The 15,078-nt window shown below is 33.4% G+C and overlaps 2 protein-coding genes across 2 annotated transcripts; both read right to left on the reverse strand.

The window, feature by feature from the left end:
• Positions 1 to 1,845: 1,845 nt before the first annotated feature.
• LOC129302130 (2-methylpropanoate--CoA ligase CCL4-like) lies at positions 1,846 to 3,856 on the reverse strand. The gene has a single exon (XM_054940805.1). It carries the CDS (start codon positions 3,659 to 3,661, stop codon positions 2,015 to 2,017), a length of 1,647 nt encoding a protein of 548 aa, XP_054796780.1. The 5' UTR covers positions 3,662 to 3,856; the 3' UTR covers positions 1,846 to 2,014.
• Positions 3,857 to 9,484: 5,628 nt separating this feature from the next.
• On the reverse strand, positions 9,485 to 11,263 carry LOC129304107 (2-methylpropanoate--CoA ligase CCL4-like). Its single transcript, XM_054943752.1, has one exon. It carries the CDS (start codon positions 11,235 to 11,237, stop codon positions 9,756 to 9,758), a length of 1,482 nt encoding a protein of 493 aa, XP_054799727.1. The 5' UTR covers positions 11,238 to 11,263; the 3' UTR covers positions 9,485 to 9,755.
• Between the last annotated feature and the right edge of the window lie 3,815 nt (positions 11,264 to 15,078).

Genomic DNA, 15,078 nt, shown 5'->3' on the forward strand with positions numbered 1-15,078 from the left:
ATTTATAAATTACATCATTAAATTTTTATTACAAATTTATTCATTTATCATTTATTAAATATTGGTGAGTGAGAAAGAATAGGAGCAAAGTTAAAAAATTTATTATTTTTTTAACAGATGAACTTTAATTTTTTTTAATTCTAATAAAATATGTTAAAAATAACTTATTAATAGAATCAAATAATTAACTTTCATGTGGAATTATAAAAGGATCATCATTTTACAGGGCAAAATTTTTGTTTCATTATATATATATATATATATATATTAAAAGTTGTTGAAATACGTGCTTATCGATATTTTTTTTAAATATATATACCCTTGCTTATTCCAATAATTTCAAGGAGCATCTATTAAGATCCAGGGGCAAATTTTGACACTGCAGTCATTATTTTATTATATTAATTATATTTCTTAATATGTGCAAAAACAAAAAAAAACATATATATTTCGGTAAACTAAAAAAACATATATTTTAAAATAGAGGAAATGTAATAAAGTAGCTTAGTTGACTCAAAAGGCCAATCATAGGGACCCTCACATGGGATGTTGCCATGTGTTCAATATCCCAGTAATTAAGTATGATTCTCCAAGTTGATCGTATACTGCTCTCGTATTTGCTAATACAATTACATAAATTAATTGGGAATCATAACGTATACATATAACACACACACACTCTCTCTCTCTAATCCATCCTAATTTTTTTTTATTTAAGTCAAACTTCATCAGAAAATAAACAAAGTGTCCAAATTTTGACCGATGTTAAATTCATGCTGTGAGAAGCAAAAGACCTAATTAATCACCTAAGTCAGTAAAACATAAACCAACATTAACTAAATAAGTACAACATGGGAAAATATAATTATATACTTAATATGTAAACTTTATTTATTTTTGATGAAGTTTGACTTTAATTAAAAATAAGCATATTAAGCATATAAAACTGAATTTATAAGTTTCTTCCATATTATATTTGTCATGATATGTATATCCTTTACATATTATTTATTTTACAACAAATTTTTATTATTAATATTATTAATATTTTAAAATACTTATATTTTGACTTGAGTGGACAAAACTATAACAAGAATATAAAGCTAAAAGTCTTCCCTGCTAAATATCTCAAAAACGTGCCTTATAAAAATAACAAAAATATTTCCTCCCACTTCTTTATAAAATTAAGATCAAAATATATATTTAGTCCTTTAATTTTATACAATATTTTATTTTAGTCCATGAATTTTATAAATTATCTTTTTAAGCCTATAACTCTATTATTGTTAGTTTTATTTCAATAAATTTTTATATTAAACTTTTAAATATTGATAAAACATTATCAAATATTAACATATTAAGTTTAATTTTTAAAAAAATAATAATGATTGATATAAAAAAATAAGTATTTTCAAGATAGAATTAAAGGATTAAGAAAATACTTTATAAAATTAAGGGATCAAATTAAAACCTTGTATAAAGTTAAATGACTAAGAACATACTTTAACCTAAAATTAAATATATCAGGGTGTAAAATTAATTTTTTTATAAGACAAAGAAATAAAAACAACAAAACAAAAAGGTAAAACATCAAATAAGCGATCAAATCCAAAGGAATGGAATTGACTAAAAACCGAGGGAGAAGAAATGAAGAGTGCCGAAAACACAACGCAAAAGAGGGACGCTGTTGAATAATTGAATAATGTCACATATTTTAATGATTGAATAATTTTATAATTAATAATTTGATACATTTATTGTTGCATTTAGCCTGCGAGATTACAAGATCTATAAATCTGAACAACACGAATAAAACTTTACTGACTGTAATATAAGAATATAAGATCGCCATACTAGTTTCTCGGTATATTTAAAACAATCAATCAATCTTATTCAATCCAAGATGTTAATTGATTTTTTACCCATATCTTCACGAGTAAGTCATTCAATACACGTCGTTTATATATATTTTTTACGTTTCTTCATTCCCGTTTTAATCTCACCGTCTTCTTCGTCACAGTCTGCTGCGTTTCAACGATCCCATGTCTTTGGCTTCCTTTCTCAGCACATACTTCTGAATCTTGCCGGTCGACGTCTTGGGAAGCTCCTCCTTGAACAAAACCGTCTTCGGAACCATGAAGTGCGGCATCCTTGCTCTGCAATACTCCATTATCTCCTTCTCCGTCGGCTTCTTCTCCAGTCCCTCCCTCAAGCTCACGAACGCACACGGCGTCTCTCCCCAGAACTCGTCCGGCCTCGCCACCACCGCCGCCTCGTTTACCGCCGGGTTACTGTACAGAACAGATTCAACCTCCACGCTGCTCAGATTCTCACCCCCACTGATGATGACGTCCTTGGATCGATCTTTAATCTCTAAGTACCCATCTGGATGCATCACTCCCACGTCCCCTGTGTAGAACCACCCATTCTTGAAGCACTTAAAGTTCGCTTCTGGGTCTCTCAAGTAGCCCAACATGACGCATCCGCCTCGAAGAACCACTTCCCCGAGCGTTGACCCGTCTCGTTTAGCACTTTTACCCGAATCCGGATCCAGCACGTCCATCTCATCCAGGCCGATTGTTCTCACCCCTTGCCTCGCCTTCATCCGTGCCCTCTCCGTCGCCGGCAACAAGTTCCACCCAGGCTTCCACGCACACGTAACCACCACACCTCCTGTTTCTGTCAACCCGTACCCGTGACTAACCACAAATCCTAACGCTTCCGTTCGTTTCAGCACCGCCGCTGGAGGCGGTGCTCCGGCTGTGAGGACATGAACGGGACGACTTAGAGGCCTTCTTGTTGAGGAGCTTGTTAACATGTTGAGCACCACCGGAGCACCACACATGTGTGTGACACCATGGCGTTCGATCAGAGTGAACACGGTGTCGGCGTCGAATTTGCGGATGCAGATATTGGTTCCTCCGATGGCTGCCATCCCCCACGGGAAGCTCCATCCGTTAACATGGAACATATTCAGCGTCCATAAGTAGACCGGTCGTTTAGGGACTGCCCAGTCAATCAAAGAATCCACGGCAATAACGAATGTCCCTCGGTGGCAATGAACCACCCCCTTGGGAGACGACGTCGTACCGGACGTATAATTCAAAATCATGGGCTCCCACTCGCTTTTGGGTCGGATCCACTGGAAATTCGGATCACCCTTCGCAACCAACCCCTCGTACGTATCGAAGAATCCCTCTGATGAAGTGGGTTCCACAGAATCGTCGGTTATGAGTATAAGGATAGGCCGTTGAGTCTCTGGTGGCAGCAAGGAGATGGCATTCAGGACCAGAGCCCTTGAGACGCAGTCGACGAACGCGAGCTTAGATTCACCATGGCGGAGGATGACGGAGATGGTACGAGCGTCAAGGCGGGTGTTGATGTTGTTGAGGACGGCGCCGGCAAAGGGAACTGCGAAGTGTAGCTCGTACATGGCGGGGATGTTGGGGGCGACAACGGACACGACATCGCCGCCACGGATTCCGATGGAGGAAAGAGAGGAAGCTAGTTGGAGACAGCGACGGTGGGTTTGGGACCAAGTGAAGGTGGTGCGGTTATAGATGATAGAAGTGCAATCACCGTAGACGGTGGCAGCTCTATCGAGGAAGCCTAACGGAGTGAGGGGAGCAGAGCTTGCAATGGTTGGCTTGAGATCTTCCATGTCGACGATGAAGAATCAGGACTGGCTCCGACCACACAAGACACCACCGGCAGTAGAAAAGATCAGAAGAAGGAGAGAGACAGGAAGATGTGACGGGGACGCGTGGTTGATGAGTGATAATGTGATGAATTAAAATAGAAAATCATAATACAGATCAATGTAAAGCTGACTTATTCCAGAATCAACAATGATAAAAATTGAACATGGCAGAGAATCTTGAAACCGAATGAGGAAGAGTCAGTTCAAAGGTAAAAAATTAAAGAGGGCTAGAACTGAAGAAATTAAAGCGGAGAAACTATTAATACTTTATATAAATCCAGATTTGTCAGCGATTGTACTTAATACAAATATTGAGTACATATATACCATTTGAATTATTCAAATCTAAATCAATAACTTAAATAAATTCACTCATTCATTAATTTTAAATGAAAGATAAATTTATAACCATTGATTATGATTTTAATGATTCAGATGGTACAGATATTTAATACTTATATTAAGTATAATCATCGAATTCAAATTCATAGATACGTACATGCATGCATGGATATATGTATATATGTATGTATGTATATGTATGCAAGTCCACTGAAAATGATAGAAGCTTTAAGTAAGTGATTTGGAATCAAAATAATCCTAACTCTTATGCATATTTTAAATTAATTGATCAGAGATCTACCATTTAATCCTAATATTTTGAAAGAAATCATTTCTCGTGTCAAGGAGATCACTTTCTGTACTTCGAAAAAAAGTACAAATATGTTTTCTCTCCATATATCATACCTTGTGAACGGAGAGGGAAGCCTCCGCTGTGCCTCCTCTAGTCGAGGTTCAGTATTTTAGTTTTTTTATATATTTATTAAAATAAAAAATTATATAAATTATAAAAAAATTCATAAATCTGTTGATCACTTTGGACCGTCCAAATTTAATATAACAAAAATTTATAAATTTTAATATTAAATTCAAATTGTCTAGAACATATTTGAATAATTAATTTATAAAAATTATAAATTTTTAATATTAAATTTGGACTATATATTAAATCTAGACTATCTAAACTTGTGAATACATTTATTAAAAATTTTTATAATTTTTTATTTTAATAAATAAAAAGTAAACACAAAAAAAAAAATTAAATCTAGATGGTTGAGATTTATCCTCCTGTAAAGGAAGACACAACGGAGATTTTCATGGGAGGAGGGACCAAGTCCCTTGTGAACACCGGCCAAGACGAGGGATTTGACATAAGTAAGGACTTGAATATTTTAATTTGACTCTTATACGTAAAATAATGTTGAGAATAACTAGCGTTGAGACTTGAGAAAGCTAACCTATCTTCTATCTTAAATTTAATTTTTATGGTTCTTTACAATAAATTTTAACAATATTGGATCCCTCTCCCTAATTTCCCTAGTTATTAACTAAAATTGAAAATCATTATACAGATTAATCTAACATTGACATATTCAATAGTCAACCATAATGATAGATATTGAACATGGCAGAGAATTTTGAATTAGGAAGAGTCAGTTCAAAGGTAAGAAAAAGGGCGAGAAATGAAGAAATTATTAATATTTTATATAAATGGATGCATGCAAGTCCATTATGCTGTCTTCAATTGTTGTCGTTGAAAGTAAAAATTGCAAGTCTATTGTCCTATCAATGGTAAATGGCAGAGATTTTCATTACTTAATTAAGGTGCTGTTTGGTTATTAGAAAGAAAATGAATGGAATGAATTAAAAAAATCAATACAAAAATGAATTAAATCATCCTTCCCCCCATGATAAGTATGATAAAATTTATTAATATATATTATACATATAAGAATCATCACACCCTTTAAAAATTTCAAGAATCATAATTTTCAACTCTAAACTAAACTATCCCTCTTCCTTATGAATGTGGTTTACTATCTCTTTTGATCATCTCATTTTTATCTTATTTTTTCAATCCATTCCATTCTAATAACCAAATTGGACCTTATAAGTGATTTGGAACCAAAAATCTAACTTTTGCATATTTTTAATCAATTGAGAGAGGTCTACTATTTGTTCTAGTATATTTCAAAAGAGAAATAATATCTATTATTGACAAAGCTTATTTTTTGTACACACCAAAAAAATTTGCAATGTCCTTGATGAGTATTCTTTTCGGTCATATTTATAAGGTAGAGAATAAAAAAATTTTAATCTTATTTATTAGTTACACATTTAATTTATCATAATTTTTCTATTTTAGCCTTCGTTACATATTGGTCAGAGAAATGGCTTATTAATTAAAGAATATCTAACAAATTTTTAAATGGAGTTAATGAATTTTAAGATTTTTCTTGGTATTGGTAAAAATATGCATTGAAAATAACTTATAAATAGAATAAGAAAAACACAAAAAGGGAAAAAATGTTAAAAATATGGTACTGTTTTGTCATCTGGATTAAAATATAAGTAAAAATTATAATTTTCTCTCCATCCTACCATCATGTGGACACCCAAGACGAGGGATTTGATACAAGTAAGGACTTGAATAGGTTAATTTGACTACATAAAATAATGTTGAGAATAGCTACTGTTGACAAAGCTGAGCTATCTTCCTTTCATTTGCATGCTCGTGTGGCGGAGTTTCTTCTATACGTGTTTGGTTTTTGAATTTTGTGGTGCTTATTCTTCTGCTCGTGTGGCGGTGCTGTTTTTGATCTATGATGAATCTATCTATTTATGTATGTTCATGACCGTCGTAGGCTTCATTCTTCCAAACTTAAAGCTTTGATTAATTTACCCAGGAAGTTACGCAGCTCTGTTACAATAGTGACTCAACATCTTGGTTCATATTATGTTCTTTATTTTCGCTCCTCTTTGGACGCTGCTTTCATTTTACATCAAGGAACTTGGCTCTTGCAAGTCTACACTCTCTATGGTCTGTGCTGCCTGAATTTGAGGGTCATCATTGCTCTAAAGAAACACTTAAATATCTTCAGCATAAGATTTCAGGCAATGCTAAGTCGGTGGTCATCAACTTTAATGGACTCAACTATTTCAAGCATCTCTCATGTCTAAGTGAAAATTTTCAGCTGACATTTCGGAAGTGTTTTCTCCGCATCGAGCTGTCAAGATGATTAAATTTACCAAGCTAAATCATGGCTCTGAAATTCTTTGGAAACTGCGGTTACAGGGATATTCTCTAGCAACCTTTGTTAGGGTTTTTCTTTTTGCTGAGGCCCTGTAATAGACAAAAACATTGGTCAATTTTTGGTTCGACCTAGAGCAGCAACTCTAACATCTGTCCTACCTTCTTAGGACTCAACATTTGTAGATTTTGGGCTCATTTTTATTCAGATACTTCTCGTGTTCCAATTCGCAAAAGGAAACACGCTCTGTTTTTGGAATCTGGAACGGAGTGCCTTTCTCCTCCTGGGTTTAACGAGGTTTCTGCCAAAAAAACCTCGTTTGTTAGCATGATAATACTGGGGACCTTCATGTTTTGCAGCCACATGGGGGTTTAACGAGGTTTCTTTGCGTCTTTTTCTTTTTTAGTTTGCTTGGCCTATGTCTTATGTTTTGTCTCAGACTCAGGTTGTGTTATTTTTGTTCTTGGATGTATGTTCGTTTCAAAACCGAAGCTTATTTCTATTAATCTTTAGATATTCAAATCCTACGAGATATTTTATGATGAATTGATTCTTGAAAATCAATTCAACCATCTGCTCGCTTAACTTTAATCCAACGATTTTGGCCTGGTCTTTGGACTGGCTTACTTCCTTAATGCGAGCTTTCAAACAAAATATCTGCGTTTTGAAGTATATTCTCATGTCTGTTGGTCCAGGTTTTTTTTTTTTAAAAAAAAAAATCGAGTGAAAGTCTGTTGGCTTTGGTTATGTATGTTCGAGCATGTCATCTTTTTTTTTTTTTGGGAGAATGTAATTAGTTTTCCCCACCTTTCGAGGCCTTTAGATATTCTATTTTAAAAGCTCTTTCGCTGTACTCTTAAATCTCACGCCATTTAACTTTCGATGAGTAAATATCAGTGAGTGTTGAGTAATTTCCTTTGGAATTAATAAAAAGGTTTGAATGTTTAGTCTATAGACATTTTGGTATTAATTATCAAAAACTTGGCCCCTAAACTCTATCAACTTTGCGAATAATGTAGGTGTTTCTCGAGTTCAAATGAAGAAAAACCTTATCCCTAATAATAACTCGCAATAGATGTCATGTGAAATACTAATAAAATATGTTGCAGAAACTCGCAATCATCCCACCCATTTTTCCTCTCCACTTATTTTCGGACAGATCCTCCCCACTAGATCTAGGTTTCACTTGGGACTTGACAGCCCGATATTGCGCACATATTTGAAATCAAAAAGTGAGACCGGCCCTAGCTACAATAGGGATTTGTGTACATCATGCCATTTGAAGCCTTAAGCTGGCCCTAAAATAGGGACTTCGTATTTGGGCGTCTATGAGATAATAGAAAGATTGTAGACTCCCACTTAAAAGGAAAATTGTTAAATTATCAAAGTGTGAGTAGACTTAAAACAATGTAAAAAGTCTCACATTAAATAAAGTTAGGCTTAATAATAAATATAAAATAAAGAGAAATGATGTATAAACTTGAGTTTTAAAATTTTAAGTTAAAATATGGTGTTCTTCCGCAATGTATACTTAGAGTAATCAACAATCAATATACTTTTAAATTATTTTTAATTATCTTACCAAAATTTAAAAATAGTTAAATTATTAATATTATCTAAAAAGAATAAAAAATTTTAAATTTATCTTTATCAGTAAATACATAATCTTTAAAAATATTTTTATATGCAACATTTTATTCTAATCCATATAAAATTAGGAAAAGATAAAATTAATAATATGCTATTTTATACAAAGTAAGTTAGGAAAAGAACCATTAATTTCTTTTAGACAGTGAGTTTTATTATACCTTTCGTTATCTCATGCAAGACATTTTTGTTTTAAAAATTTGACAGTATTATTTAATAAATTAAAAAATAGCTGGTAAGTAAATTTACATATTTATCCTTTTATCTTTTTTGTTTTAAGGCCCATCTTTCTTGGTTTAGCTCTTTTATGTACCGAACGTTTGTTGAATAAAGTTGTTTTGAAGGTTAGTCCACTTCCAATTACTAAGTGGGTGTGACATAAATAATGATTTGGGCCTCTTAAATATCACTTCAGAGGTCAATTCTTAAATGTGTCTATGAAAAATATGAAAAATATTGCTTGGGAGAGGAGTAAAGGCTCAAATTTCTCAAAAAACTATTCACATTATTGCCAGCTACGAGGATACTTTATGATATAAAAAAAAAAAAAGAGGTTAGTCCTACGACGAAGGAGATGGAGGAGACATGCCAGCGGAAGGAGATTCAGGTCGGCGCCGAGGAAGAAGATGGTTCACGAGCATAAGTACACTTTCAGGTTGATTAAAATTGGAAAGCTAAAAATATTTTGACAATAATAATGACTCCAATAACAATCAGGCTAGTTTTTTACAACATGACAAACCTAATGTTTGAATCTTTGTTAAAAAAGATAATTATATTTAGCATCCAATTATACCTCAAATGTGATTGTTTCTATTAAGAGGATACCTAAGAGTAATAAAAAGAATCAATTATAAACACAAAACTATAATTTTTTTAAAAAATATCCAAACACCTGTACATGTCAAAATTAATTAAGATTTCAAAACATATTAATATTCAGTTAATAATCCACAATTTGTCTAGAAAAAAGTTTTCAAATGTAAAATATAAATTCAAATGAGAAAATACAAATTAACGTGTTTGCAGCCTGCACAACAAAGTATAACCATATAGTATACTTTTTGAATAACAATTACTACTACACAATCCCAAAGATCTTGTGTAATTCTGTGCAAAATGCAATGCACAGAAAATTAAACACACACACATTCCACACAGTACATTACAAATATATGCCATCATTAATTATGTAAATTTTGCATTTTATCTTCCACGTTCTCCATTTAGTCTCGGTATATTTTGCGCTTACAGGTTCTTTTTCTTTTTTTAACTTTACCATCAGATCCTTAATCCAAATTAAACGTCACCCAACTTCAAAGGCGGATGCAGAGGATGGAGCTGCCACTGGTAAATTTAGGAAACATTTTGATATTGAGATGCGATCTTGTCGGCATCATTCCCTGCATACCAAGCGTATAGCTTCTGCGGGTCTTCATGAGGCCAAACACGTTCCTTCTTTCCGGCCCTGATCCGATCATCATCTTCGCTCTCGTCACGTCCTTCAATTGATCGCTTATCTGTAACAACCCACCTGGTTGCATCCGCCCATCTTCGCCTATGTGTAACCACCCATCCTTGAAGAACCGATCGGACTTGTCCATATCTTTCAAGTAGCCCAACATGAGTGAATTGCCCCGAAAAACCACTTTTCCCTGGGTCAACCCGTCGCGTTCCAAGCTTTTACCCGTATCCGGATCCACCACATCCATCTCCGCCAGCCCGATTGTTCTCGTCCCTAGCCGCGCCTCCTGCTCGGAGTTCCACGTGCATGAAATCACCAACCCTCCTGTTTCTATTGACCCGTAGCCGTAACTGACCACAAACCCTAATTCTTCCGCTCGGCGTAACACTGCTTCTTGTGGCAGTTTTTCTGCTGCTGCTCCTGCTGTGAGGACTTGGACGGGCATTTTTAGACGCTCTGTTTTCTGGGAGTTTGTTATGATCATGTTGAGTGTTTCCGGTTCAGCGCACATGTGTGTGACACCATGGCTCTTGATCAGAGAGTATACGTCGGAGGAATTGATGCGACGGACGCAGATATTGGTTCCTCCCACGGCCGCAATTCCCCATGGGAAGCTCCAACAAATATCGTCGTTCTTATACAGCGTCGACCACAGGAAGACTGGTTTTTTGGGAACGGCCCACTCGATCAGGAAATTGACGGTGGTCGTGAAAATCCCCCGGTGGCAATGAACCACCCCTTTGGAAGTCCCCGGTGCAACCATGGTGTAAGTCAAAGTCATCGGATCCCACTCACTATTGGGTCTGATCCACTGGAAATTCGGGTCACCGCTCGCTACCAACCCCTCGTACGTATGGGAGAATCCATCTGATGATTTGGGTTCGACTGAGTCATCAGTGATGTGGACGAGGATAGGCCGTGGAGTCTCTGGAGGCAGCTTGGAGATGGCCTTGAGGACCTGAGAGCTTGAGGCGCAATCGACAAACACGAGCTTAGGTTTAGCTTGGCGGAGGATGACGGTGAGAGCGTGAGCATCATGGAGGAAGTAGTTAATGTTGTTGAGGACGGCGCCGGTGAAGGGAACTGCGAACTGGAGCTCGTACACAGCAGGGATGTTTGGGGCGACGACGGAGACGATATCTCCACGACGGATTCCGAGAGAGGAGAGAGAGGAAGCTAGTTGGAGACAACGACGGTGGGTTTCGGACCAAGTGAAGGTGATGTGATTGCAGATGATAGAAGTGCAGTCACCGTAGAGGGTGGCAGCTCTATCGAGGAGGCCTAAAGGGGTGAGAGGAGGAGAGTTTGCAGAGTTTGGCTTGAGATGTTCCATGTCGACGATGAAGATAACAAGGACTTGCACTGATGGCTGCAGGCATATGATAGAACTGGCAGTATTTATACAAGATCAAAAGAGGTTCCGATGTATAAAATTTATAATTATAAAATAAAATATACAATCCTGATTATAATTAATCTGAAGCTGACGTGTTCATTCTAATAAAGGTGATGATTTCACCAAAAATGAAAAATAAACATGATGAGATTGAACGCGGGGATGTATAGATAGACGAAAGAGTCAGTTCAGGGGCAAATTAACTAGAATTGGAATATAAATACATGATTAATGTACTAACCAGAGTTGGAAGATATATGCTCGCTTCTTCAAGTTGTCTTGGTCAAAGACACGGAGAGAATGTCCTATGTGTGATATAATATTTTTCCTGAACTTTTTTCCAAAAGCACTGGACACTCAAAAATTGAAAAAAGTGGTATAATATCACCCTTCATGTATTAAAAAAATAGAGTTATATCGCCCCTCCGTTAAATATCCGTTAAGTTGACAATGTTAGTTGATTAAAAGATTACAGAGAATGACTTAAAAAATTATAGAAAATGATTAAAAAATTATAAAAAAGTATCTTATAAGAAAAACAATACTAGTTAAGTCCTTTTGATTACAACTAAATTCTAATAGATTAATGTTATTTTTATTTATATGAGAATATCATTTTAACCAACTATTTTGATCAACTATCAGGTGGTATGGAATCAGTTATTATACTTTTAATAAAAATCTTGTTGAATATTGTTATTTATAAATATTCATCAAAAATTTATAAATTATCTTTTAAATATTAATAGCTCAACTAATTTTTCTAAAATTTATAGGAGATTTGTAAATTAAAATAAGGTTAAAGTGTAAAAATACTCAGAAACTTTTTGTCCTAGAGCCTTTGGTACTTCCTTAGTGCCAAATTACAAGATAATTTGAAACAAGATTACACATATTAATAACACACAACAATGACACTTTACCAACTAATTACTTTTTCAAAACCAAACTATAAATTAAACTTTCAAAAATGAACCTACTAACTTTATAAAAATATTAAACATTATGCTTGAAAGGTAATATTGGATAAATGTCATTAATAAAACCTTAGTTTGATTAAATTGTCTTATATATTGGGACACAAAATTCCTCCAACATTGTCACATAATTTGGGATGGGGGAATATCATTAAATCAACAATGGTGCATGGGTAGGTATTTATTAACTTTATAAAAAAAAAAAGGCCAACCTTCCTCATTAATCCATTAAAATAGTATAACATTGACCTTTAAGCTCTAAGCAAAGAATTTAATGGATTGGGGTTAGCCTCTTTTATGAAGTTAATGGGTTACCAATTCATGCACTATTATTGAATTAAAGATACCATAAACTCCTAGAGAAATTTTTTTTTGGATACTTTTGTACCTTAATCCATTAAAATAATATGGTAAATTATAAGTCTTCCTCTAAAATTAATAAGTCCTCTTTCATAAATTTGTATATTAATAAGCCCCCCCTTTTTTTGCCAACTAATGAGCCCTCTTTAATAAGGCCTAGTTTAACTCTGTTTTCTCTTCCTAAGGATGATTTACTCAGGATTGTGAGCCAAGAGGGTCCGTGTATGGATGACATCCGGGTTACTTAGGTAGCTTTGCCTACCTCTTTCTTATTTAAAACAAAAAACAAAAAGAACAATGGTGATATGATAATCATCTGACAATCCGTCAAAATAGTTGTTAAAATGATATTTCTTACTTTATATGGCAATCAGTTAAAATAACATTAGTCTATAAGAACTAATTGTAATTTAAGTGACTTAATCAATATTAATTTTATTATAAGAGCCTTTTCTGTATTTTTTTATCCTTTTTTGTAATTTATTAAGCCCTTCTCATTAATTTTTAGATCAACTATCGATCAAATTAATAGAAATTTAATAGAAGGGTGATATTGCTCCATTTTTAAATATATGTAGAATAATATTGCACCGCCTTTGATTTTAAGATGCCCAGGGCTCTTAAAAAAAAGTTCAAGGATAAATTAATTTCACTTTAACCCTATTTATAATTATAATATATATATACACTCAAATAAAAATTAAACTAATGCTTTTTATGTAAAATCTTTAATTTTTAAACACATAATTAGCATATATTTAACTTTAAGGTAGAGCTATCATGATATTTATAACTAATTTAATAATAAAAGATGTTATGGAAGAAAAAGATCAATCTTGACTATATAAAAACTCAAAAGGGCTATGTAAGAAAACCTCATAGATATGAGATTTCATAAATCATTAAATCTCAAAATTGAGTTTAAAAGGTCATTTAGCCATTATAAATTAGAGTAAAAAGTTTTTGGGAAGCATGAAAAATAATTAAAATTGAAAACAAGTCAAAATGAGAACTATAAATAAGAGTCAATTCAAGCACAAGATATAAAGGGAAGAATGTAGGCCAATTATCATTGGGAAACTGATAATTAAGGACCTCTTAAGATTATTAATTTCAACTAAGGACTATAAAATATTAAAATCTCAATTAAGGATCATGGTTCTTACTTGGAATAAAAACATACATAACTTTACAAATTTCCCTCCACTAAAATGTAGATAACAGCTTATGGCTTTGGGCGTGAAAAATCTTTTCCACCAAAATGCTTACTACTCTCGTTGCCTTCAATCCTAGTCTTCAATGGAGTGATTCATCATCTTCTCCCTTCTTGGTAATCTATAAGTACATGCATCGCTTCTTTTTCTTGACTTTTACATTTTTTCCTCTCCTCTGTTTTTGTTATCAGACCATTGTAATTGCCTATAGTGTATGGAAAATAAATGCTCCATTTTACACTATTTCTCTTGTATAGCTAGGAAAAAAAAGTAATGTTGTTGATGATTATATAAATATATATATATATATATATATATATATATATCCAAGAAAATATGAGAGCATTGTGATTTGTCATGAAGACAGTGTTGAAAAAAATTGGGCGAAAGAAAGAACTATATTATTTCTTATTGTCATGTTGCAAAATTTTTCTTTTCTATGATTAAAAGTGCGCTAATGTTGAAAGATGTAATATAGATATTGAATTGTTGAAGTCATAATTAGGATTACTGAAAGGATAGTTGTGAAGTAATGAATTTGTATGTTGCTTTTGGTTGTTCTAGGTTTAATTCTCATGTGGTAAGTATTTTAGCAAAAGAAGTATTGTATTATTTTCACATAGGTGGGAGATCAATTTTAAAATTGATTAGAAAATGCATAAATCATCAAGAGTTGTTGAGGATGACTTTTGTATGGACACCCACGATATATATATATATATATTGTACTTGTAGTTGTGATTAGTTATATAAATAAGTTTGTGGTCTAAGTAGTTTTTTGGAAAGTAAATTACATAACTACCATTTCGATTGATGGTAGGAGGGGATATTTTTGCGTAAAAAAGAACACAAATAATGTGTATATGTATTGAAATCAGTGTAATGTAATGTTAATGTTTATTTTAGATTTAAATATATGCAACTGTAAATATTTTGATAACATAACACAGCTAAAATTACTATCATGGTATGATAATATTGTCAATGTCAATTGAAAAAATAAAGAACCACACTTGGGAAGGAATTGTTTCCCAGTATGAAAGAAACTCAATTTTGAAAAGTTTCAAGATCACTTATAAATATATAAAAGTAACTTAAGAATTTACTAACTTTACTTAAGAATATGAACCTAATAACTTTTTGAATTTCATGTTTGTTTATATAAAGCAAACCACTTGGAAAATAAAAACATAATACAACTGAATTCACTATCGTGACATAAGAATA

This window comes from Prosopis cineraria, unplaced genomic scaffold, assembly GCF_029017545.1.
Source record: "Prosopis cineraria cultivar Desert tree isolate PC_DT_omini unplaced genomic scaffold, ASM2901754v1 PC2, whole genome shotgun sequence".
NCBI classification, from domain to species: Eukaryota; Viridiplantae; Streptophyta; class Magnoliopsida; order Fabales; family Fabaceae; genus Prosopis; species Prosopis cineraria.